Source organism: Seriola lalandi, unplaced genomic scaffold (genome assembly GCF_002814215.2).
Source record: "Seriola lalandi dorsalis isolate HSWRI2012SDOR001 ecotype SW California unplaced genomic scaffold, Sedor1 jcf7180002054937, whole genome shotgun sequence".
NCBI lineage: Eukaryota > Metazoa > Chordata > Actinopteri > Carangiformes > Carangidae > Seriola > Seriola lalandi.
The window spans coordinates 1-22,033 of record NW_019525489.1 but is presented as its reverse complement, the minus strand read 5'-3'; the positions used below and the strand labels follow the sequence as shown (position 1 = coordinate 22,033).

Below are 22,033 nucleotides of genomic sequence, written 5' to 3'. Positions count from 1 at the left end.
GCCAGATGTGCTACAGATCTGAGTCCGAAAAACAAGACCGAAGAACTAAAGAGCAAAACCCAAGACTAAGAAAACAGGAGTGGGGGGGTGAAACCAGATATAGCTGCAGATACAACGACAAAGACGAAACGTCGAGCAGAAAAAACAAAACAAACAGAGCTTCCATACTGAAAGCAAAACATACAGATACCGTAAAGAGTGAGGAGAGGACGGAGGAGGCGGGTGTGCGCGCAGCTGCATATACAACACACCCGACAGAGATGCTGTAACTTCACAGAGAGACACACATGCACATACACGTGCACATGACTCATCTGTTTATGAAAAAGCTCTTATTCTCATTTCAGGAAAAAAAAACATTTATTTGATTTGTGTCTTATTAAATAACATGTTCCAATAACCTGCTGATTGCATTCGGCCTCTAATCCCCGCGTTAAGAGGTCGTCAGTGTGACAGGCGCGTAATGAGTTTCAGACAGTGAACGGATTCTGCAACTTCTGCAACTGATTCTGCCAAATGTTTTTAGTTTGTATTTTAAATGAATACTGCGGCGTCTTTGTTGATTCTGGGTTTTATCTGCTGCAAAGATTCTCATCTCTTACTCCCTCGTTTCTTCATTTCAGAGGCATTTAAATGGAAACACACGCGCCCGGGGACGTGCGCTGCACCGCGTCAGTCCCAACCCCCCCCCCCCCCCGCGGGGGAACAGGGTTTCTTCTGCTTTCTTTGCAGAGAGTATCTCTATATAAACCTTCAGAGCTTCTGCACATTTCTTGAGGAATCGTGGGAGATCAGGGCTGTGTTTACCTTTCATGGTGGGCGGGGCGTAGGTGCTCTGCTTCCTCTGAGAGGAATCTGAAGCCTGCGGAAGAAACAGAAGAAAAATGGCATTATAACCTGACTCACCGCGGACATACATGCAACACAGTAAACTGCACAAGCAGAGAAAGGTTTAAAGATAAACCGGCGTTACTAAGATGCTGATCCATATATTATTAAAACAAGAAAAGAAGATGATTTAAAAAATATATTTGAAGCCAATTAATGCACTTATAAACATAATGTAAAAACAAGGGAAGTTCTGTTGCACAAACCGTGCAGCCCTTCTTAATCTTATTACAGTGAAACAGCATTGACCCTCCAGACATTTATCTTCTGTCTGCTGTGAAGCTTTAATCTCCGATGCTCTTCAGAAAGTTGTGAGATACTAAGAATTCAATATTTTGAACTGTCTGGTGGAAAAAGATGATAATGATAGAGATATTTATCCAAGTGAAATGCCAGCAGGTCAGGTATAAATCATCAGGAGTTGGAACAGCTGTTTCCAATCAAATCCATATTTCAGATGGAATATTTTGATGGATTTTTTCTGTATATAACTAGTTGTTGATATATTGTTATTGACATTGATGAAGAGTATTAAATACTGAGGAGTTTTTTCCCTGACAGTGAGTTTCTTGTCCGGTTCACAGGTGACCCATACTGGTGTGTTTCCCACATCTGTGTGTATTTACAACCATTTATACAAACCTGCGACTCTCCGCTGGCGTTGTGTTGATCTCCAGCATCTGCAGGAGAGACGAGACAGCAGCGGTGAGCTCTTCCTGTTTTTATTGATCTGTCTGTAGCTCATTTTAAAAGTTGATCCATTTCTGACACGTCTGCCATTTATTTAAAAAATCTGCGTGGCAGATGTTTCCAGCGCTCGGGGGGTTAACGGTGTCAGTGGGTCTGTTGCTGAGTCAGTCTGCTGGTTCAAACCACGCCGGTCGGGTCGGATAGTGGGTCTTAATAGTCTTATTTCCTCTGTGGCCTGAAGCCAGGCTGTGATCATGTTAGGAACAACGAGCTCTTAGATGAACTCTGTGTGATCAGAACAGAGCAAGTGCAGTTTGTAAATTGGAAATGAAGTTTGCCCAGTTCCCCAAGTGCAGGAATTCCTGGAACAGCGACCAGCATGGAGCAATAGCCCTGTTAACACCTGCAGGTGATTATAGTCTCTTCAAATCAAGGGGCTGTTTGCCAGGGACTCAGCAGTGACTTGGCAGGAGCTGGAAAATCTTGTTTTCAGAAGCTATTTAGTTTTTTTTCTGGAAATAAACGTGTGTATTAACCTCCCTCGACTTTCTCTTTTGCTACTGTTGCATCAATATTCTGTGTTTTTATCGTCAGAAAATCCCATGAACTTGATCTTCACACTGAAGATGTAAATCTTTTTAAAAGTGAGTCACGAATCTAAAGTTTCATTTTTAAACAACAGAAGATAATCTCGCTGCAGCTTTGGCAAATGTTCCTCAAAACGGGAGGAAATAGTGCATTTGACGGGGGGATATTTTCAGCTGCAGATTAATATACATTTAGTTCTCTAGAGGATATTTGGGGCATCAGGATGGTGTGTGTGTGTGTGTGTGTGTGTGTGTGTGTGTGTGTGTGTGTGTGTGTGTGTGTGTGTGTGTGTGTGTGTGTGTGTGTGTGTGTGTGTGATGAAGGAACATGTCGACCAGTGCTACAGTGCGGCTCATTGATGTGTTTTTAATAGTTTCTTTTAGAAACAATGGATCTCTGTGGCAAAGAGTGACGGACGCACACTGGTCTCATTGGTTTCGCTCTTTTCATGGGATTCACTGACAAAAAGGAAAAACATACAGTAGAATATCACCAGATTTATCCTATAAAAATGACAAAACTGAATGAAGTTTGATGCGACTCCAAATTCCCTCCAGCTCAATGTTGATGTTTTTCAATCTCAGCGTGAACTTCAAAACGTCGACTGTGAGCTGGAAGAAGAATTGTCGTCTCTGGGGGAAATGAAAGGAAAATCCGTGGATGTATCAGTGAGAAAGGTTGACAGTCGACATCAGCGAAAGTCCCACATCCCTTAAGTGGGAAAATATTGGCATTTATTGAAGAGGAAACGTCACGTTATTTCAGCAAAATACTGGGAAAGCAGAAGACGTAACGTGTGCGCTGTTTGTTGGGATGATCGTCTTTATTTCAAAGCTAAGAGCTCGGCCACTTCTTGTTTTTACAGCTGCCAGCTGGTTTCCATCCAACAGACTGACTGTAGTTTATTGCCTAAAAACGAAGAGATAATATCTCTAAAATTTGGTGCACAGATCGAGCTTGAACTGATCAGATCGTTCTGATCAGGCCGTAATCATTAATTCATGAAGAGAAAACGTCCAAATTTTGGGTGGAGGTTTCTGCAGACACTGAGGTTGTGTTGTGCTCGTGTGTGTTCCTGGTCTTCCTTGTTGTGTTTGATTCCAACAATCTTGTTCTGATTTCATTAAGTAACAAGACAAAATGGCTGCTGCTTGAAATCACCTCAGGCGCCTCACAGAGATCTGCACAACCGTGTTGGAACCAGACCCGCTGAGCTGAGATCACAGAATGGAATCAGGCCGATTATTCAATCAGTCGGTTCATGTGTACAGGGATTTATAAGAGGGCGCGTGCACGCACACACACACACACACACACACACACACACACACACACACACACACACACACACACACACACACTTCAGGCATCCATCAGTCCAGTCTGAACACTGAGATCACTTTACCAAAAGCTGCAGCACAAATCTAATAAAGGTTCCATTATAGTTGCTGCTTTTCAGTTCTCTCCTCCCCCACCTCCCTCCCTCTCTCTCTCTCTCTCTCTCTCTCTCTCTCTCTCTCTCTCTCTCTCTCTCTCTCTCTCTCTCTGCAGTCTTACCTGGGCCAGGTTGTCTGTAGATCTGCAGAGTGGCAGGAGTCGGCCTTCTGCGGCGGATCTGAGGTAAACACACAAAAATGCTTTCATGGTTTCATTTCCTCTTTGAAATACTGTTGGATCTCACGCTCGGTGAGATTTCCCTTCCGCCTTCTGATCAAACACTTTGGTTTGAAGAGAAAAATACCGATTTTCACTGTCCCAATAATGAGGTTTCAAAACCGCAGTGAGTCAATAGGCTTTTAAAACACAAAACAAAAGTTAATTAAACACACCAACTGGCAGTAATTGCCCCATTTCTTACACTGTGAAAACACACAATCAAACACACTCTTGCCTATTTTTATAGACCTTTCATTTAGAGCATTTCATTAGCTGCCTGAATGCAATTAAACAGGCCTAACCCTTTAAAAGACTACGTTTATTTTCCAAAATGCATCTTAAAAACCTAATTTTCCACGTACTGCAGCGAATGGCAAAGAAGAACGTGGCAATCCCAACTTTCTAAATGAGAAACGCGGCTCCAGCGATTTACAGACACATTCTGCTGCCTGTTCTAATTCCTCTTACATGGATCCATTTCACTGTGATGATAAACAACGTAATCCAATTAAAACCAAAGTTAAAAATCAGTTCTAGTTTATTCTGCCGTGGAGGGAATAACACTGTCACACTGCAGGAATGTAAATGTTCTTCGTCGTCCTGGAGGGAGCGACTCGGTTTACAAGACGTTATCTCGTAAAAACCATTGCAACTGTTCTGTAAATGACGGTTTCCAACACAGGGACTCCCCAGACGCCCGCGGAAGGGCCCTGATCCGTCACTGCTCATTCACCAGCTTCCGGTTCCCAGCTAAACTGTTGATAAAGACGTCAGCTCACAGGGGGCAGTTTTCACCCCCCCCCCCCCCCCCCCCCCTTTGCTGTAGAAAACCACAGCACACATTACATGCTATAAAAAGCCTACCTGACTTTCCTGCCTTTACTTATGAAAGGTCACTCAGTTAGTGACAGCCTGTGTGTTTCCCAGAAGTCCTTTTCTACACCCACTAAGAGAACGGGCGTGAACTTGTTGCAATCAGCTGCAGATCGTCCGTGACAGCAGGAAATTATTTGATTTGTGGAGAGTCACATTTACATCATCAGCTACTTGTAGAGTGAATATGGAAAAAGCACATGAATAAAAAGCTTTGTGATTTACTGGGATGTTTTCTAACAGGGTTTCTGAGTAATCTGATAGTAGAGTGAATATTTCAGGAGTGTAGAATAAAGATTCTCCATATTTTCCGCTCACAAACACGCAAATATTAAAACTCTTGTGCCGTGAAAACAAAGCAACCCGCAAAATCACATGCAGCGCCGCTCAAATGTGACATTAAATACACAAACAGCAGTTTTCATAAGATCCGTTCCTCATGCACACATGCTGCTCTGCACCCACACAGAAAATTCCAGGCAAGACTCACAAGATCACAGAGAGAAGCCACATTCATGAACCCACACCGTCCCGCAACTCTGTGACACGCACACACACACACACACACACACACACACGCTCAGATACACTCACATGTTCGGCGGCCTGGGGGTCCAGCTGTCCCTGCAGCGGAGGCACAGCAAACTGGATCTTCTTCGGACTGCTGGGCTCCATTATTACTGACTGAGAGATAGAAAGAAAGACAGACAGAAAGAGAGAGAGACAGAGAGTAGTGTGTGTATGTGTGTGTGTGTGTATGTGTGTGTGTGTGTGTGTGTGTGTGTGTCAAGGAGGGAGGGAGTAGAGAGGGAGGGAGTGGTCTTCTCTCGGCCGGCGGGGTCCATTATCACTAATTGACAGACTTAGAGAGAGAGGGAGAAAGAATAGCAGCCGAGTCATTGCAGCATTTTCCAAAACAGACTCTGTGATGAAGCATGAGGTCGTGGAATAATATCAGACAAGTCTGCAATACTTTTGCTTACTACTTACTTTTGTAGTATTTATTTGTTTATAAGTTCAATCTGTTTCCTCACGACTACAGCTGCTTAAATGTGCAGATTTCAGCAGCTACATTTGCTGTCGCTCAGGATCAATTTCTATTTGAAAAGCATTCCTGGTCTCTGCTGTGCACTGTTATAAATCTACTGAATAAAAAAGACGCATTCATCAAAGACTCAAAGTCTGCAGCTCTGTGAAGCTGCACTTGGCCATTCTTGTAAATTTAAACACAAGTACAATGCATGCTGGGAAGTATATGTTTATAAAGTTTAATGTGAACAAGTCTAAAGTAAAGATGAGATCTACTCTGGAAATGTGTGTTCCTGTATTCTTCAACTGAAGAACCTGTGATCTTTATTTTTTACATCGTGGTGTTTTTATCACGTCTTTAGGAAATGCCACGAACGCTCTCAGAAAACTCTGAGCATCAAAGGAAGGGCTCTTATTTTGTAAATTATTTGGATTTGTCGTATTTTATTTATTCTAAATGCTGTATCAAAGCTCCGTCCGCACTGCCAGCAATAACAAGCCTTTAGTTCTGTAAATTTTTTATTGACCCAGTTCAGTCTGAATGTAAAATCCCCCGAGGAGGATAAACCAGAGGAGATGATGTCAGTTTTCATAATGCGAGCTACACCTCGGATCTTATGTATACTTTACGTTATTTCCAAACAGTTTTTTTCAGTTTTACCAGAAGCTCTCAGACTTATGAGCCTCTCTGGAGTCATACGGTAAAAGACTATAACAATCCATGTGCAGCAATTAATAAAGTGTTAGGTTCTTGGCGAAAAACGTGTGAAAGATCTTTGCCTACAGATTTCCACGCTGGTGTATTTTCACCCGTCTTTGCGCCGGTTTAAATGGTCTTCAGATTCATAATTCACCACAGTGTAAAAAAAAAAAATCTTACTGAAGTAAACACGATACTTTCCTTAAGTAAACTTGTACAAAATAGACAGAAATCGAAGCTTGTTATTGCTGGCAGTGTGGACGGAGCTTTGATACAGCATTTAGAATAACTGAATAAATAAAGGACGACAAATCGTTTACAAAATAAGAGACTTTCCTTTGATGCTCAAAGATTTTTTGAGAGCGGTTGCAGTGTGTGTGTTTGTATGATGCTAAAAACACCACAATGTAAAAATACTAACTTATATTCTTGAGCACAGATAAAGATCACAGGTTGTTTGGCTTTAGAAATATAAATGATCTGCATTTAAAGCAACATTTGAGTTGTTTAGTTGTGGAATACAGGAACACACATTTCCAGAGTAGATTTCATCTTTACTTTAGACTTGTTCACACTGTAAAATCTCATCATCAGCCGCCACATTATCTGAACTCCTCTTTCGTGATTAAATGTAAATCTGTGCGATTAGATTCAGTCAGTCCAGTTTCAGTCAGTTTAAACTTGCTTCCAGAAGTAAAATCACGAGTCCAGTCACGTAACAAAACAATGTTTTTGACTAAATTTCCCACGAATCACTCACTTAACTTATAAAACTGTGTCAGTTCATGAACAAATACTTCCCAGCATGCATTGTACTTGTGTTAAAATTCTCAAGAATGGCCAAGTGCAGCTTCCCATGGTCCTGCATGTAGACGTATGACGTAAGCAAAGCATTTGCGCAAATAAAAATATGAAATGTTAAAGTGGCTCCTGTTCATTAGATTATCACTTCTGTACAAGCAACATTTTACTCTTTCACTTGGTGTTTTACAAACAATAAATTACAATAAATGAAGTTTTATTTGTAAAATTTGTCAATTTGTGACTCAAATTTTGTACTTTCCACCTCTTCTGATGGGATGTCTAGAAATAAGTGATGGTTTCATACACTGGAGTCATTATTTACACAAACGAACAAATACGAAAATTATTAAAGGAAATAATCAAAGAGAACAGAAGAAGAAAATCTCGCCTCGTACTCTCTGTTCCTCTTTGTGCCTCTCTGTCTGTTATGTCCATTTGCATTTTCTACCCCCAACTCAGAAACCTGCATCCTCTGCCACCAATGACATCAGTGTGTGTGTGTGTGTGTGTGTGTGTGTGTGTGTGTGCGCGCGCTGGCAGTTGTAGTGGAAACACTTTGTCTCAGTGGGGACATATGGAGAGACTTTGGCTACTGTAGGTGGAACAAACCACACACACACATCATACAAAGAGCCTCTTGTGTGTGTGTGTGTGTGTGTGTGTGTGTGTGTGTGTTTGTGTTTTTTCTTTTCTTCCATGCTTTTGGAAACCGTCCATCTCTGCTGTGTTGAAGGTGAGACACAAACCGCCGCTCTGTCGTCCTGCACTTTCCTGTCGTATCAGCCGCAGGAGTCGACTCCCTCCGTTCAGGACGTGACGCCGGGTTCTGGCTGCTGATGTCAAAGCTGCGTTCGGCAAAATATTTCATATTAAATGTTAAATGATTCCATGTAACGCGACGCGGTCGAGGAAACGCCGAGGAAGACAGGGCGGCCATGTTGCTTCTTTTCCTGTTGGATATGTTTGTGTATGTTCTAGCAGCCCTGCAGTGACGTGTTGACATGATAACTCTCATCTACACTGAAATATCTCATCAGCTGTTGGAAGTAGTGGTTCAGATATTCATGGTCCCCAGAGGAGGAGTCCCGCTGACTTTCCCCAGGGCGCCACCGTGAGGGGGACGTCTCTGGAGTTGAGATGTTGTGTTGACAACTACTGGATTGTTTTCTGGTTGGTTTCAGGTTGAGAATAGTTTGTTGTTATAAGAGTGTTTGTCACCTTTTTAATTTAAAATATTGATTAGACACGAGTTATAAATGTGTGAGTTTTTATTGTTATTTTCATTTTCATTCCTCCGCGCCGGCGACAGTCAGAGCAGGAACCATATTGTCAAAGTTCAAAGGTCAAGGTCACGGTGACCTCACTAAACATGATTTTGGAAATTTGAACGCAATATCTGGAGAACTCCTCAAAGGGAATCCCTTCAGATTCGGCACAAACATTCACTTGGACTCAAGGATGAACCGATTACACTTTGGTGGTCAAAGGTCAAAGGTCAAGGTGACATCAGAAAACAATTGACAGAATTTTACTCTTGTTGTTGTTGTTGTTTTGATGCATTCAGTTAAAACCCAAGACAATACATGTGTGCAGTGTTGTGCAAAGGTTCAAGGCAGAGAAAATAAAGTGAGGATGCTTTCAAATATGATGCCATGAGTCGTTTTTATTTATCGATTAACGATACAAAGCGCTGTGCAGGATCTGCTGCGACTCCAGCTCCAGTTCTCCTCAGCACACACCTGCACTCAGTGTTTCGGGTTCTCGGCAGGTTGCTAGTTCCAGGGATCTTGGTCCTCTGTCTCTGCATGTGATCCCACTCACTCCATGATGTGGAGGTCAGGACTCTGTGCTGATGGTTCTTAATGTCTCTGGCTGGTGTTTCGTGCTGCAGAATGAATATGAGACGGATCCGACGCCTCCTCATGTTTAGATTCTCATCCAGCGAGGTGCCGCAAACTTTTCTACGGTAGAGGTTAGGCTGCACTCGTAGTCACATCTCCGTCCTGGATGCTTCACATATTTAATGGCTGTGTTCAACACTTCACTCTCATTATCTGGGAAACTGTCCGCTGCTGTAATCACTCCAGTATGTGTAAGGGAGGTGCGTTTGGTAACAGTACCAACACGGCTGTGGAGTGAGTGTGTGCAGATGTGTCTGCGGCGCATGTGGTGCCCGTAGGTGTGTGTGCAGCGTCGGGCGTTGTAACATGGGCAGTGTGTGCGACCTTTGACCCTGAGCTGAGAAGAGAGGAAACTGTTGTTGTTGTTGTTGTTGTTGGTATTGATATATCATCTGCTGATACTGGTGTTGCTGTGATGTTGGTTGTGACCTCTGTTGCCAAGGCAACCCCATCTGCTGACACTGAGATGGTTGTGGAAGCAGAGAGTTGTTGAAGCTCTGTAGCCCTCCTCCTCCTCCTCCTCCTGCTCCTCTTCCTCCTCCTGCTCCTCCTGCTCCTCCTCCTCCTGCTCCTCTTCCTCCTCCTCCTCCTGCTCCTCCTCCCCCTGTGTTCTCGTCCTCTCTCTCAGACAGGTGTCGGCGGATGGTGACGAAGGTGTTATCGCTGTGATTCTCGGGCAACACCTCCAGGTGAAGGGTGGATACGACCCCGGGAGGGCGGGGCAAGAAGGAGAGAGGGGTGAGGTTAGGAGGAAGGGAGGAAGGCAGGGAGAAAGACTGGACAAGTGGAGCACTTTGAATCATCCGCCTTTTCTTGTTATCATCTTGCTGCCTCTGCGACGTCGTCTCTCCCGTCTCCTCCCGTCCGGCACCGTCCTCTCCTCCACACTCCGGCGAGCTCCTCTCTGTTTCAGGTGTTTCTGCTACGACAGGCCCAGAGCAGCTGCTGCTGGAGGAAGACTCTGATTCTGACTCACAGTCCACCTCCGGACCAGAGTCCTCGGCTGAAGAGCTGGACTCCCCGTCGCCCCCCCGCCGAGGCATGGAGCTGGCCTTCTGGTTGTAGCAGCCGGCACAGCGGGACAGACCGAGGAACTCAGGGCCTGATCTGGACTGGACACAGAGGGAGATAAGTCAGACAGTCAGGCACAAATATATATTAACATAATATAATAATATATATTTTACTATTAAAGAATATAAACATCTACCTTTGGTTGTTTTGGACTGTCCTCGGACACAGACATGCTTCCTCTGAGTTCCTCTGTTCAGATAAAACAAAAGATGATTAAACCCTCCAGCAGGATGTGGCAGCAGGTTCCTGCTTCTCAAACAAAACTGAATATCTCAAGGTGTTAGACACTTGAAATATGAGACATTTAAAGACATCGCTGTCAACATTTTTGACATTTCATAAGATAAAAAATTAATTAATGAATTGAAAAAATCATCAGAAAATTTATCAATGATAATAAACGATAGTTGCAAGGTTAAAAACTGTCAACAAATATATATATATAAAGGATATATATATATATATATATATATATATATATATATATATATATTTATATTAAAAAAAGTACTTACCCATAGCTCCACTCTCTCCTCTTCAGGTCCAGGATTCAGCGACTGTCAGGTCGAGCCGACAGCTGCTTGACGTACCTGCATCTGTTCATGTGAAGGAGTGTACACACCCAGGTGAGCGTACGTGTCTCTGAGTCATGTCTGTGCAGAGTGTGCACAGTCATCACTGTCAAAGACGCAAAGATAGACACACACACACACACACACACACACACCCTCTGTAAACACACTCCAGGATCGTCCTCCAGGCCCCTCGAAGCAACAGCACCACCCTCCCTGGTCCTGACTGTCACCACATTATTTGATTTATTCTACTGTTGTTTTAGTAGTTTTTTATATTTATTGACACACACTATTTAATACACAATACGAAACAAGCATACATTCACTTCAGTTTAAAATATGTTTTTTATTTATACAATGAAAAGTCCGACACAACCACACATCACCTCGTGCAGAGACACTTAAGGCATGAAAATCTCTCTGTCACTGGTTTGGCCAGGTTCAACTGGGCGTCAGTGAAAACATCTACAATAAAGAAAAATAATTCAGTCGTAATTCAGCAGTTTACTTCAGTTATTTGTTCCTCCTGTAAACAAGACGCTGAGCTCAAGGAGAAGGAATATTTGGACATTTTTGATGAGATGAGTTTATTCGCAGAGAAGTTTGATGACCACTCTCGTATCTGTGTGCGTCATGCGAAGCTGCATTAGCTTAGCTTAGCACAAAGACGGGAAACAGGTGAGTCTAAAGGTAACAAGATCCACCTACACGATTATGGATTACGTGCTGGATCAATAGGAGAGAGGCATCAGTCTTCTCTTGCCAAGGAAGTGATGTACTGACCAAAAAGTGTGGCACTATTCCTTTAAAGAGACAGTTTGTCCAAGATGCTGCTGTTGAGTCAAAACCATATTGTATTGTATATATTATATATTTGGGGAGAGAAATTACAGCAAATGTTCATTGTATTTTGATCTGCTCTCAATTTAACTGTTTACCAATTAATTTGTAGCTGTTTTAAGCTTTAGCTACAAAATCCAATTTACGTTTAAGTAAAATAATCTGACTGGAAAACAAATGATCCTGTGAAGATAAAAAAATCATGATAAAATCACTAGTTATTTAACATCAGCAGCAGAACATGGAGCCAACATGTGTGGCTGAAACTGTCTCTGATCACAGACTGAGCTCTTGTTTTACTGGAAACGACCAGAAGCCTTTGGAGAAACATTTCCTCACAGTATTTAAGAGAAAGTGAAGGGATCAACAGTTTTTCCGCATGTTCATGGCAAATCCTGAACACACACATTTTGGTAGAAGTAATACAAGAAAGAAGTCTTGTATGTGTACATACTGGTACTGTTTTATATAAGGCTGCAAAACATCCTTTAAAAAAATGAGACACAAACTAGTAACAATAACTGTTCATTAAAAAAACAACAACATTAATTTCATTTTCACTGTTTTCGGCCACAGTGCCTTTTTCACTGTCGTCCTTTTTTTCAGAGCACAAACATTCAATAAAAAAAAAAAAAAGGACTGGGTTGAACTCTAAAGTGCAAAACATACTTACTGTGAGGTTACGCAACTGAATTAATTTTATTCTCTCTAATGACTGTTTGAAAGTGAAGTGAAAATACCTGAAAGATTCGGACTTTTAGGAAGTTTCATGTACGACAGCTGCGGTCAGAATCCACAGCATGTGAATGTTAAGGTAAATAGAAATGCACTATATCCTCAAAACATGGTTTTGGTCAAGGCTGACGTGGGAAGGAGTGAACTGGTTTAGGATGGGTTCAGCAGGTGACATGTCTCTCTTACAGGAAACAGACCCAAGATCAGTTTAATCCTCCAGCGTTTCGGTCTCACCTCCACGATTGTTTACGTCACGATTGTTTGTGTTCAGCTTGACGTCTTTTGCGTGTGTTTAAATATGTCACAAGACTTCAGAGGTGATTCATCAAGACAGGAAATCAGATTCACGGGTGTTAGCTTTGCTGGCTGACATCTGTCAGTGGTTTCAATGCCTGGATTTTCTAGCTGCGCATCAAAAATCAAACATGCTAAGTTGTTTGCTTTGGCAGAGACAGGTAGAGCAGCTGACAACAATTAGCAAAAGACGTCACCTGAACCTCCTGTCAGTCACTTTAAGCTCTCATTCAGGTTGGCCCTACGAGCTCAGTGCACTGTGACTCAAGAGACTTTAAACATTTAAACTGATTAAACACACACACACAAAAAAAAGCAACACATCCAGGTTCACACAAAAACGAAACGGCACGACCAAATTCAGTCAAGAAAAACAAATACTAAAGTGCTGCAGGTGGAACAACGAATCAAAACAAAGTTCCCAGGGAGACACTGAGGCCTGAGGAACTCGTCCAGGCATGGAAGTTGTTCCTAGGGTTGTAGTTCGTACAGTTTCTTACTCCACGCACAGAAAAATCTGACTCAGAAAGTAAGAAAGTAAAAACTGAAACAACCTTCTGACTGATGTTCACGTGTTGCCAAACTGCTGCAGATATTTCTTTGTATTTATTTATTTATTTATCTCTTAAGTTGCAGTGTATTGAGCTTCCCGGGCCACCGTACTTATTTCTTTTTCAGGGTCACGTTTGGATGGAATATCGCCACCAAAAGGCAAATAAATACTGAAGAAATACAAACATTAAAAGGCAGTAACTTGCGCACATTCACACGTTTCTGTGATTTACAGACTCCGTTCACCTGATCTGACTTGTCTTTGCAGTGCAGGTGAAAAACATCCAGTTCAAACCGGAGTCTCGTCCTTCTCCTCACCCCAGTTTCAAAGACCAAAGCTCTGTTCTGGCTGAACTACGAGAAGGTTTGTTGGAAAAACAAAATACAAAAAACAATGGCACATTTAATGTAGATCATTGCATCGGTGCAAACTTTGGCACCCGAGCTCCTCGGCTCTCTGCGTCTGTAAACTGCAACAGAGAGGAACTGGCCCTCAGGAGCCTGCGAAGGTGCCGCTCATCGGTCCTATTCATCCTCAGCTACACTCCCTCCTGGAAGAGGAAATGGAGAAGATGCTCCGGGGGAAGGAAAGAAAAAAAATCTGATGAGTTGTTGAACATGTGGGAAAGGCAGAAAATACTGACGCTGCTGTGACACGGTCGCCGGGTGTCGATGTCCCAACAACTCAAAAGTCTCTGTACATTCTCAGGTCCATTTAAAACAGTGAACAATCATCTAAAACTGTCCAGAAAACAGGAATTCACAGTTATTTTATATATATATTCATACTGTGCCAGGGTGCTGCCTAATACCATCACAGTCATTATTTGATTGCCACTAACAAAGTCGACTAGATTAACTGGGGTTATCTGCTCTAACGGTAAGTTTTCATTCACTCGTCCGCTCACAGATTTCTCCAGGATTTGAGCGTCTGAAGTCTGACTCTGACGTGAGTCCATGGTGTGAATGTGGCGACTTGTTGATCCGTAGAGAAAGTTAAAGCGTTGTGTACTCCTTGTCTTCTCTGTCTCTCCAGTGTGTGCTGTGCAACTTAAAGAAAGCCTTAAAGAAAAACTAAATATGATTCCAAAGTGCACGTGTTTGGCAGTCAGCTGACTTCAGAGAAAAAGCACAAGAAAGGACGTTCCTGGTAGAAGTCAAGTGTCGGCCGATTTAATAAAAGATGACGTCAATATCTCACTGATATTGATCTTGTCATTGTTCTTGAGCCCTCACAGAGTTCAGAGGTCAGCAGGGTTCGGGTGGACGTCAGGTCTTCAGATGGACAGGTCGGTGTCTGTGTCGGTGGGTGTGGTCTTCGGGCTCGTGCTGCCTCCTCCTCCTCCTCTCTCCTCAGGAATGGAGGACGGGTCACCGTTGAGACTGGGTAGCACACCTGGAACACACATCAGCTTTTACAGGTGAGTTGTGTCTTGAATCTGGACTTTAAAAGTCCTGGATAAAGTTGATAATTAATAAAGCAGATAGATCAATAATTACTCAGTGTAAATAGACTGAGTGGCTACTGTAGAAAAATGATTTCGCAAAAAATCTTTAAAGTTTGTTGTGGAAAGTAAATAATAATAAACTGATTATAATGTTACTCTAAGGATGAAGAACACCTAGCCAAACGAATAATACAACAGTTCTGCAATAAATCATCCTCACATAAAGTTTATATGAGGTTATATAGTTAAATTTCAGGTGTACCTAATAAACTGGCAACTGAGAGTAAGTACAGGCAGCGCTGTATCTATAGTTTCAGAGAAAGGAACTGATATGTGGCCGTAAATACTGAGGAAAGCTCTTGGAAAAGTATTAATGCTAGTTTGGTTCTAATTACAGGTAAAAGGAGACACTGTTCACTTTGTACATGCAGAAGTTAAAGTACAGGAAGATTCTTTGTTTATAATATCCACTCAGCTGATAGTTAGTATAGTTCCTGAAATATAACAACTTAAAAGCTTTTACAAATATGTGGGTCCTTTATTCTCTCAGAACACTGTCAATTTCTCTTTATTTAGTGCCAAATTAAATAAGCTCCTTCCAGGAACCTTACTAGGAAATTATGAAGAATTTACAGGACCCATAAAATAAAGTGTTGCTGTACGCACGCTATAAAAATGTCTTACGCTCAGTATCATAAACAGAGCTGTCGGAGCATGTCCTGTTCCTGCGCTGGCTCGTCTTTTGACCTGCGCTCACGTATTCCTTCAGCACACCTGACCTGAGGAAAGAAAAGGAAAGAAAAGTGTGATAAAAGCTCAAATAGGAAACTTTCGTAATTAGTGTGTCGGCCGCTTCATTTAAGACATCTGCCAGGAAATAAATTATACTATATAGTTTTTTTCTTTACAGTAATAAATAAAACACAGACGTCAATTTCAAAATATATAATGAAAGCACAGAGAAACGTTTTACAGATTATATCCTAAAACACAAATAATTGTTTGTTTATTTCCACTCTTTCTTATTGAAAAAACAGTTTACTGTGATTGTGAAGTCTCAGAGATCCGTTCAAGACTTCTCTTATCTGTCCCCAGCGGCCTGTTGTCTCATAATCTGTCCATGACATCTGCCCTTTGTTCCAAATATCACAGAAACTTTTTATTCCGCAAAGTGACGTAAAGGAGGAGGAAAGAAAAAAGGAGCTTTGGATCCTCCCTGTCTTTTTAATCAGCACATTTTGAGACATTAGGAGGTGGAGAAGTCAAAGAAACCACATAGTTTCTCGTTCACCTGACCTTGGCTTGTTCTCTTTCATCAGCTGCAGAGCAGTTATTACCGTTTGGTTGTAAAGGTCAGTGAAAATGTTAATTCATTTTCTCATGTTGTGTGGACGTTAACCACAACTTAGCAGAAAACCCAACATGTAACCACGAAAGGACAAGAAACGAGTATAATTAAAGTAATATAATATATAATTAATCAGTGTTTGCATACCTGTCTGCTGTCAGGGTGGAAGACCATGTGACATTATTTATGAAATTCCCTGCTGGATCATGTGATACTGAACCTGCTGTATTTATTAACAGAACAGCTGTCGTGTGACACTAAATCAGATTTCTGTGATATTAAAACTCACTATTACAACAAATCTGTCCATTAGTCTTCAAGGCTTCTTTCAATTAATTTTTTTTTGGTTGTTCAAGATGCTGCAATGCTGCCCCCTGGAGGCCACAGTGAATAATAACTCAGGGATTCAGTAAACGTGACATCTTTAAAGTCAGAGTGCAGTCTGTTCTTATATAGACAGCAGGGGGACAAAGTTTAAATAAAGCAGGTTTAACAGGAATATCTTTTTAATTTGGGGTAATCCTACTTAGTGTTTTTGTTTTTAAATGGTATCATTATCAAACATTTTATTAATTGTTATTGTTCTGTTTTTGATCCAGTTCAGTAACGTAAAAAACACTCTGGGCTACATCTTTGCATGAAAACTGCAATACAAATAGAGTTAATTCATATTCTTAGTTAACTTTACTCATGTTAATTGATTCATTCTAATGGGCAGTGGTTGGAGACTCAGTAACAAAGTGTGTGTGTGTGTGTGTGTGTGTGTGTGTGTGTGTGTGTTTCAACTCACCTGTCAAAGCTGTATGTTCCAGGGTGACTGATCGACCTCTTCATCTGGACAGAAAGACAGAAGCAGAGACATGTTTACAGATTCCTACAGTTCTGCAGCTTCCTGAATGTCTCAGTAGCAGTAAAAGTTTTTTATTAATTTCTGCATGGTGAGCCGCCCAAAGCTAAACCTTTATTTCTTCTAAATGGCTCTGAAAGCAGACAACAGTGTCATTTACACTTCCATCCAATTTATTAAAATCTAATTTATTTCCTCTAATCATTTTTGCAATACACATCTATTTAATTAGATTTCTTTTTGGCATTTTTGGGATTGTTTTCTTGCAGAGACCTCCAGGGTATCAGGCAGTTGATGGACATGAAAACACCAACAGAGAAATAACAATAAAACACAAACGTAGTTAGAATTGAATGTAGTTTGTGTGATATTCAGGTCTGTAGAAGATGATTTTCATACTGTCTAAAAACCACCACCACCAGGAATAGTGTAAAGAAGAGGGACAACTTGAGCGACTGGTGAGGAGGGTGGTGTCTGGAAAGTAACTACACTGAGAAGACGCCATTAAGTTTCTTTTTTCACTGTCAACAGGACACATTTCCTTGTAGACTTAATGTACTTTTTGGATTTAGCAGGAGAGAGTGTAATTACCCTTTCAGGAGGTCGGAGGTCAGGGGTCAAACTGTGGTTAGCCAGGGTCATACATTCCTCCAAAGTCCTGATAAAAGTTGCACAGGTCGCACTGAGGAGAGAGGCCTGAAGACGGAGAGAATAATTAATATTCCTATAATGACTGTTTTTTTCTTATTGCATCAGGACCCAAATAATATGAATTACATTTCTTTATATGTACAATTTGTTGGAATGTCAACTGACTAATCAATTAATCAACTAACCATTTAAGTTAAACAGTACATGACATATACAGTATATACATAAATGACCCTGCTATAAAACATAGTGAATGTTAATTATGATTTTCTTTAACTAAACGATAAAACGAAAACATTTACAACAATCAAAAGAAAGGAATATTTTGCTGTGTTGTTTACCTCAGAAGTGGGCGTGGTGTCTGTGTCGGCGGTGTGCTGTGATTGGATGGTTTGGACCTGCTGGACGAGGAGGTCGCAGTACAGACGAAGTTCAGACATCTTCGTCTTCAGACAGTCTGGACCTGGGGATGGACAAACGCTGAGAAATATTAATTTGGAATATACTGTATATGGAATATACAAATTATTGAACAATAACATGTTATTTTTCACAGGTTTCTGCAGCTTTTTACAACCATTTCAACACCATATAAAGTGCAATTTAATACCTTTTTTCTTGGTCACATGGGTCAAAGAATGATAGAAAACCAGCAGGGACAATGAGACACACAATGTACAACATGTCACAGCTGGTTAACCTTACCATTTTTGCTGTTATAATTAACTGGTTGGAATGAAATTATTACTTTCTCAGCGTACAAGTAAGAAATAAAAACAAGCTTCTGCTTAAGAGCATGGCACACACTGTATTTATGAATAAATATTTTACCACAGATAATGTCGTCACAATTTTTTAATCAAAAGCAAAATAACCCACTTTAACTTTACATAATAACACACTATTATGAGAATGAATTCATCTAACTCTAAACTGTTTGTTCAGTTTGTTTAAAAGTAATTTTCCCACAGAAAGAGGAACCAACAGACATGCTGGTAGTTCGTGCAGATTTCTTATATAAACCTCTATTGTGTACCTCTGTGATTGTGACTTTCCAGTGTTCCAGCTTTGGACGAGCCTAAAGCCACCAGCCACCTCTGTCTCTCCGCAGCGTTCACAGCTCGGACGTAGAAATGCTGCTCGCCGGGGATGATCAAATCCAGACGCGTGGGATCTGTCGGATGAACTGAAACGTAAGGAAATATTAACGGAGTTTGATGGATGTGTGGAAATCATATAACAGGGATTTCAAACAGCAGTCTAACCTTTAATGTCACACACAGACATCTTGATGGATCCTTTGCTTCCTTTACCGACGTCGTCCTCGCTGTCGTAATAAGAGATGACTCCATTTTCTAAGACGAACCAGCGTGGCTGCCAACCTGAGGACAGACAACAAAGTGTTAATAACTGTGTGTTTTTAATCAAAAGAATGATTAAAACAAGGGCGTAGGTTTGGTCTCAACATTGGTAGGGACGCAACAAGCCCTCAAAAACAATGCCCATATGCAAATGTAATATATGTCATAGTATAGTATGGCATAAAAAGTCAAGTATAATTGTCATGGCCCTGCCAAATCTCTAGGTGGTTTTCTCTCTCCCTTGTGTTTCTGTGTTTTTCCTGTCTTGTCTCTGTGTATGAAGTTTTGCTAACTTGCTCTCTACTGTGTTAAATGCTCTCGAGCCAGCCTCCAGCAAGTCTTTGCCTTACACACCACCTCACAAGAAGATCCTCCAGCCTCCATTCCAACCACGCCACCAGCCGAACTCTGCCACTGCCTTCAACCCCCCTCTATCAAAATGTCACATTATATTGAGGCATGAAAAAAAATCGTAGTATATTAAGTCATAAAAAGTCAAAAATCGTCATAGTATAGGAAGTCATAAAAACAACATAGTATATCAAGGCATAAAAAGTCATAGTATACTAAGGCATAAAAAGTCATAATATAGGGAGACTTAAAAAGTCATAAAAAGTCATAGTATAGTAAGGCATAAAAAGTAGAAAAAAAATCATAGTATAGTAAGTCATAAAAAGTCAAAAATCGTCATAGTATAGGAAGTCATAAAAACAACATAGTATATCAAGGCATAAAAAGTCATAGTATACTAAGCCATAAAAAGTCATAATATAGGGAGACTTAAAAAGTCATAAAAAAGTCATATTATGCTAAGGCATAAAAAGTCACAGAGTTAAGTAAGGTGAAAAAATGTCGTTGTATAGTAAGGCATAAAAAGTCATAGTATATAAAGGCGTAGAAAGTCATAAAATTGTCATATTATAGTAAGGCATCAAAACATGATAGTATAGTAAGTCATGAAAAGTCATAAAAAAGACATAGTATAGGAAGGTATGAAAACATCATAGTGTGGTAAAGTACAAAAAGTTGAAGTACAGTAAGGCATAAAAACAACATAGTATAGTAAGGCATAAAAAGTCATAGTATAGTAAGGCATATAAAGTTTTTAAAAAATCATAGTATAGTAAGACATAAAAAGTCACAAAAACATCATAGTATAATAAGGCATAAAAAGTCATGAAAAAGTCATAGTATAGTAAGGCATAAAAAGTCATAGTATAGTAAGGCATAAAAAGTTTTAAAAAAATCATAGTATAGTAAGGCATAAAAAGTCATAGTATAGTAAGGCATAAAAAGTAAAAAAAAAATCATAGTATAGTAAGGCATAAAAAGTCACAAAAACGTCATAGTATAATAAGGCATAAAAAGTCATGAAAAAGTCATAGTATAGTAAGGCATAAAAAGTCATATTATAGTAAGGCATAAAAAATCATGGTATAGTAAGGCATAAAAAATCATAGTATAGTAAGGCATAAAAAGTCACAAAACTTCATAGTATAATAAGGCATAAAAAGTCATAGTATAGTAAGGCATAAAAAGTGAAAAAAAAAACATAGTATAGTAAGGCATAAAAAGTCATAGTAAAGTATAGTATAGTAAGTCATAAAAAGTCATAGTATAGTAAGGCATAAGAAGCCATAAAATCGTCATGTATAGTGAGGCAAAAAACATCATAGTAAAGTAAGACATAAAAAGTCACAAAAACGTCATAGTATATTAAGGCATAAAAAGTCACAAAAACGTCATAGTATAGTAAGGCATAAAAAGTCATAGTATAGTAAGGGATAAAAAGTCACAAAAACGTGATAGTATAGTAAGGCATAAAAAGTCATAGTATAGTAAGGCATAAAAAAGGTATAAAAAAGATAGTATAGTAAGGCAGGAAAAGTCACAAAAGAGTCATAGTATAGTATGGCATGAAAAGTCAATTATAGTTGTCATGGCCCCATAACCAGCGTGGCTGCCAACCTGAGGACAGACAACAAAGTGTTAATAACTGTGTGTTTTTAATCAAAAGAATGATTAAAACAAGGGCGTAGGTTTGGTCTCAACATTGGTAGGGACGCAACAAGCCCTCAAAAACAATGCCCATATGCAAATGTAATATATGTCATAGTATAGTATGGCATAAAAAGTCAAGTATAATTGTCATGGCCCTGCCAAATCTCTAGGTGGTTTTCTTTCTCCCTTGTGTTTCTGTGATTTTCCCCTGTTGTGTCTCGGTGTATGACATTTTGCCAAATTGTTCTCTACTGTGTTAAATGCACTCAAGCCAGCCTCCAGCAAGTCTTTGCCTGTCAAACAATCTCACCAGAAGATCCTCCTGCCTCCATTCCAACCACACCACCAGAGGAACTCTGCTACTGTTTTCATTAAAACCAATGTTATCCCCTCACTGTGTGCGTGTCTGCTTTGGGTTACGAAAATGAAAGAATTGTTACAATACTGAGTAAAAAAGTCACATTAAAATGAAGGCATAAAAAGTCAAAAATGGACACAGTATAGTAAGGCATAAAAAGTAAAAAGAAATCATAGTATAGTAAGGCATAAAAAGTCATATTATAGTAAGGCATAAAAAGTCAAAAAAATGTCATAGTATAGTAAGGCATAAAGTCACAAAAACGTCATAGTATAGTAAGGCATAAAAAGTCACAAAAACGTCATAGTATAGTAAGGCATAAAAAGTCACAAAAACGTCATAGTATAGTAAGTCAGAAAAGGTCATAGTATAGTACGCCATAAAAAGTCATTGTATAGTAAGGCATAAAAAGTCACAAAAACGTCATAGTATAGTAAGGCATAAAAAGTCATAGTATAGTAAGGCATAAAAAGTCACAAAAACGTCATAGTATAGTAAGGCATAAAAAGTCATAGTATAGTAAGGCATAAAAAGTCACAAAAACGTCATAGTATAGTCAGGCATAAAAAGTCACAAAAACGTCATAGTATAGTAAGGCATAAAAAGTCACAAAAACGTCAGTATAGTAAGGGATAAAAAGTCACAAAAACGTCATAGTATATTAAGGCATAAAAAGTCACAAAAACGTCATATAGTAAGGGATAAAAAGTCACAAAAACGTCATAGTATATTAAGGCATAAAAAGTAACAAAAACGTCAGTATAGTAAGGGATAAAAAGTCACAAAAACGTCATAGTATATTAAGGCATAAAAAGTAACA

At 40.1% G+C, this 22,033-nt stretch overlaps 3 protein-coding genes across 4 annotated transcripts in view; all 3 read right to left on the bottom strand.

The window, feature by feature from the left end:
- LOC111644605 (protein phosphatase 1 regulatory subunit 1C) overlaps positions 1-5,457 on the bottom strand; it is a 9,204-nt gene extending 3,747 nt beyond the window's left edge. For both annotated transcript variants that reach the window (XM_023393519.2, XM_023393518.2), the window contains exons 1-4: positions 5,290-5,457; positions 3,724-3,781; positions 1,531-1,568; positions 808-862 (exon numbers count right to left, since the gene is read on the bottom strand). In XM_023393519.2, the coding sequence (XP_023249287.1) occupies positions 808-862; positions 1,531-1,568; positions 3,724-3,781; positions 5,290-5,370 (232 nt within the window). In that variant the 5' untranslated portion in view covers positions 5,371-5,457. The remainder of the gene's footprint in view (positions 1-807; positions 863-1,530; positions 1,569-3,723; positions 3,782-5,289) is intronic.
- Positions 5,458-8,871: 3,414 nt separating this feature from the next.
- LOC111644583 (uncharacterized) lies at positions 8,872-10,396 on the bottom strand. The gene is made up of 2 exons (XM_023393494.2): positions 10,340-10,396; positions 8,872-10,241 (listed from the first exon to the last, which is right to left on the bottom strand). Exons 1-2 carry the CDS (start codon positions 10,373-10,375, stop codon positions 9,279-9,281), a joined length of 999 nt encoding a protein of 332 aa, XP_023249262.2. The 5' UTR covers positions 10,376-10,396; the 3' UTR covers positions 8,872-9,278.
- A 708-nt stretch (positions 10,397-11,104) lies between these two features.
- On the bottom strand, positions 11,105-18,875 carry LOC111644589 (pleckstrin homology domain-containing family A member 3-like; the record flags this gene model as incomplete). Its single annotated transcript, XM_023393501.2, has 7 exons — positions 11,105-14,595; positions 15,332-15,426; positions 16,786-16,829; positions 17,434-17,538; positions 17,835-17,956; positions 18,530-18,679; positions 18,759-18,875. Coding segments are annotated over 7 exons (752 nt in total), but the record flags the coding sequence as incomplete, so codon positions are not given.
- Positions 18,876-22,033: the final 3,158 nt, after the last annotated feature.

What these genes read in the sequence shown, in the direction of transcription:
- LOC111644583 (XM_023393494.2), bottom strand. Translation starts at nt 10,375, where the DNA reads ATGTCTGTGTCCGAGGACAGTCCAAAACAACCAAAG. An exon ending in ACAGTCCAAAACAACCAAAG is followed by an intron (nt 10,242 to 10,339) that starts GTAGATGTTTAT and finishes CTCTGTGTCCAG; the next exon opens with TCCAGATCAGGCCCTGAGTT.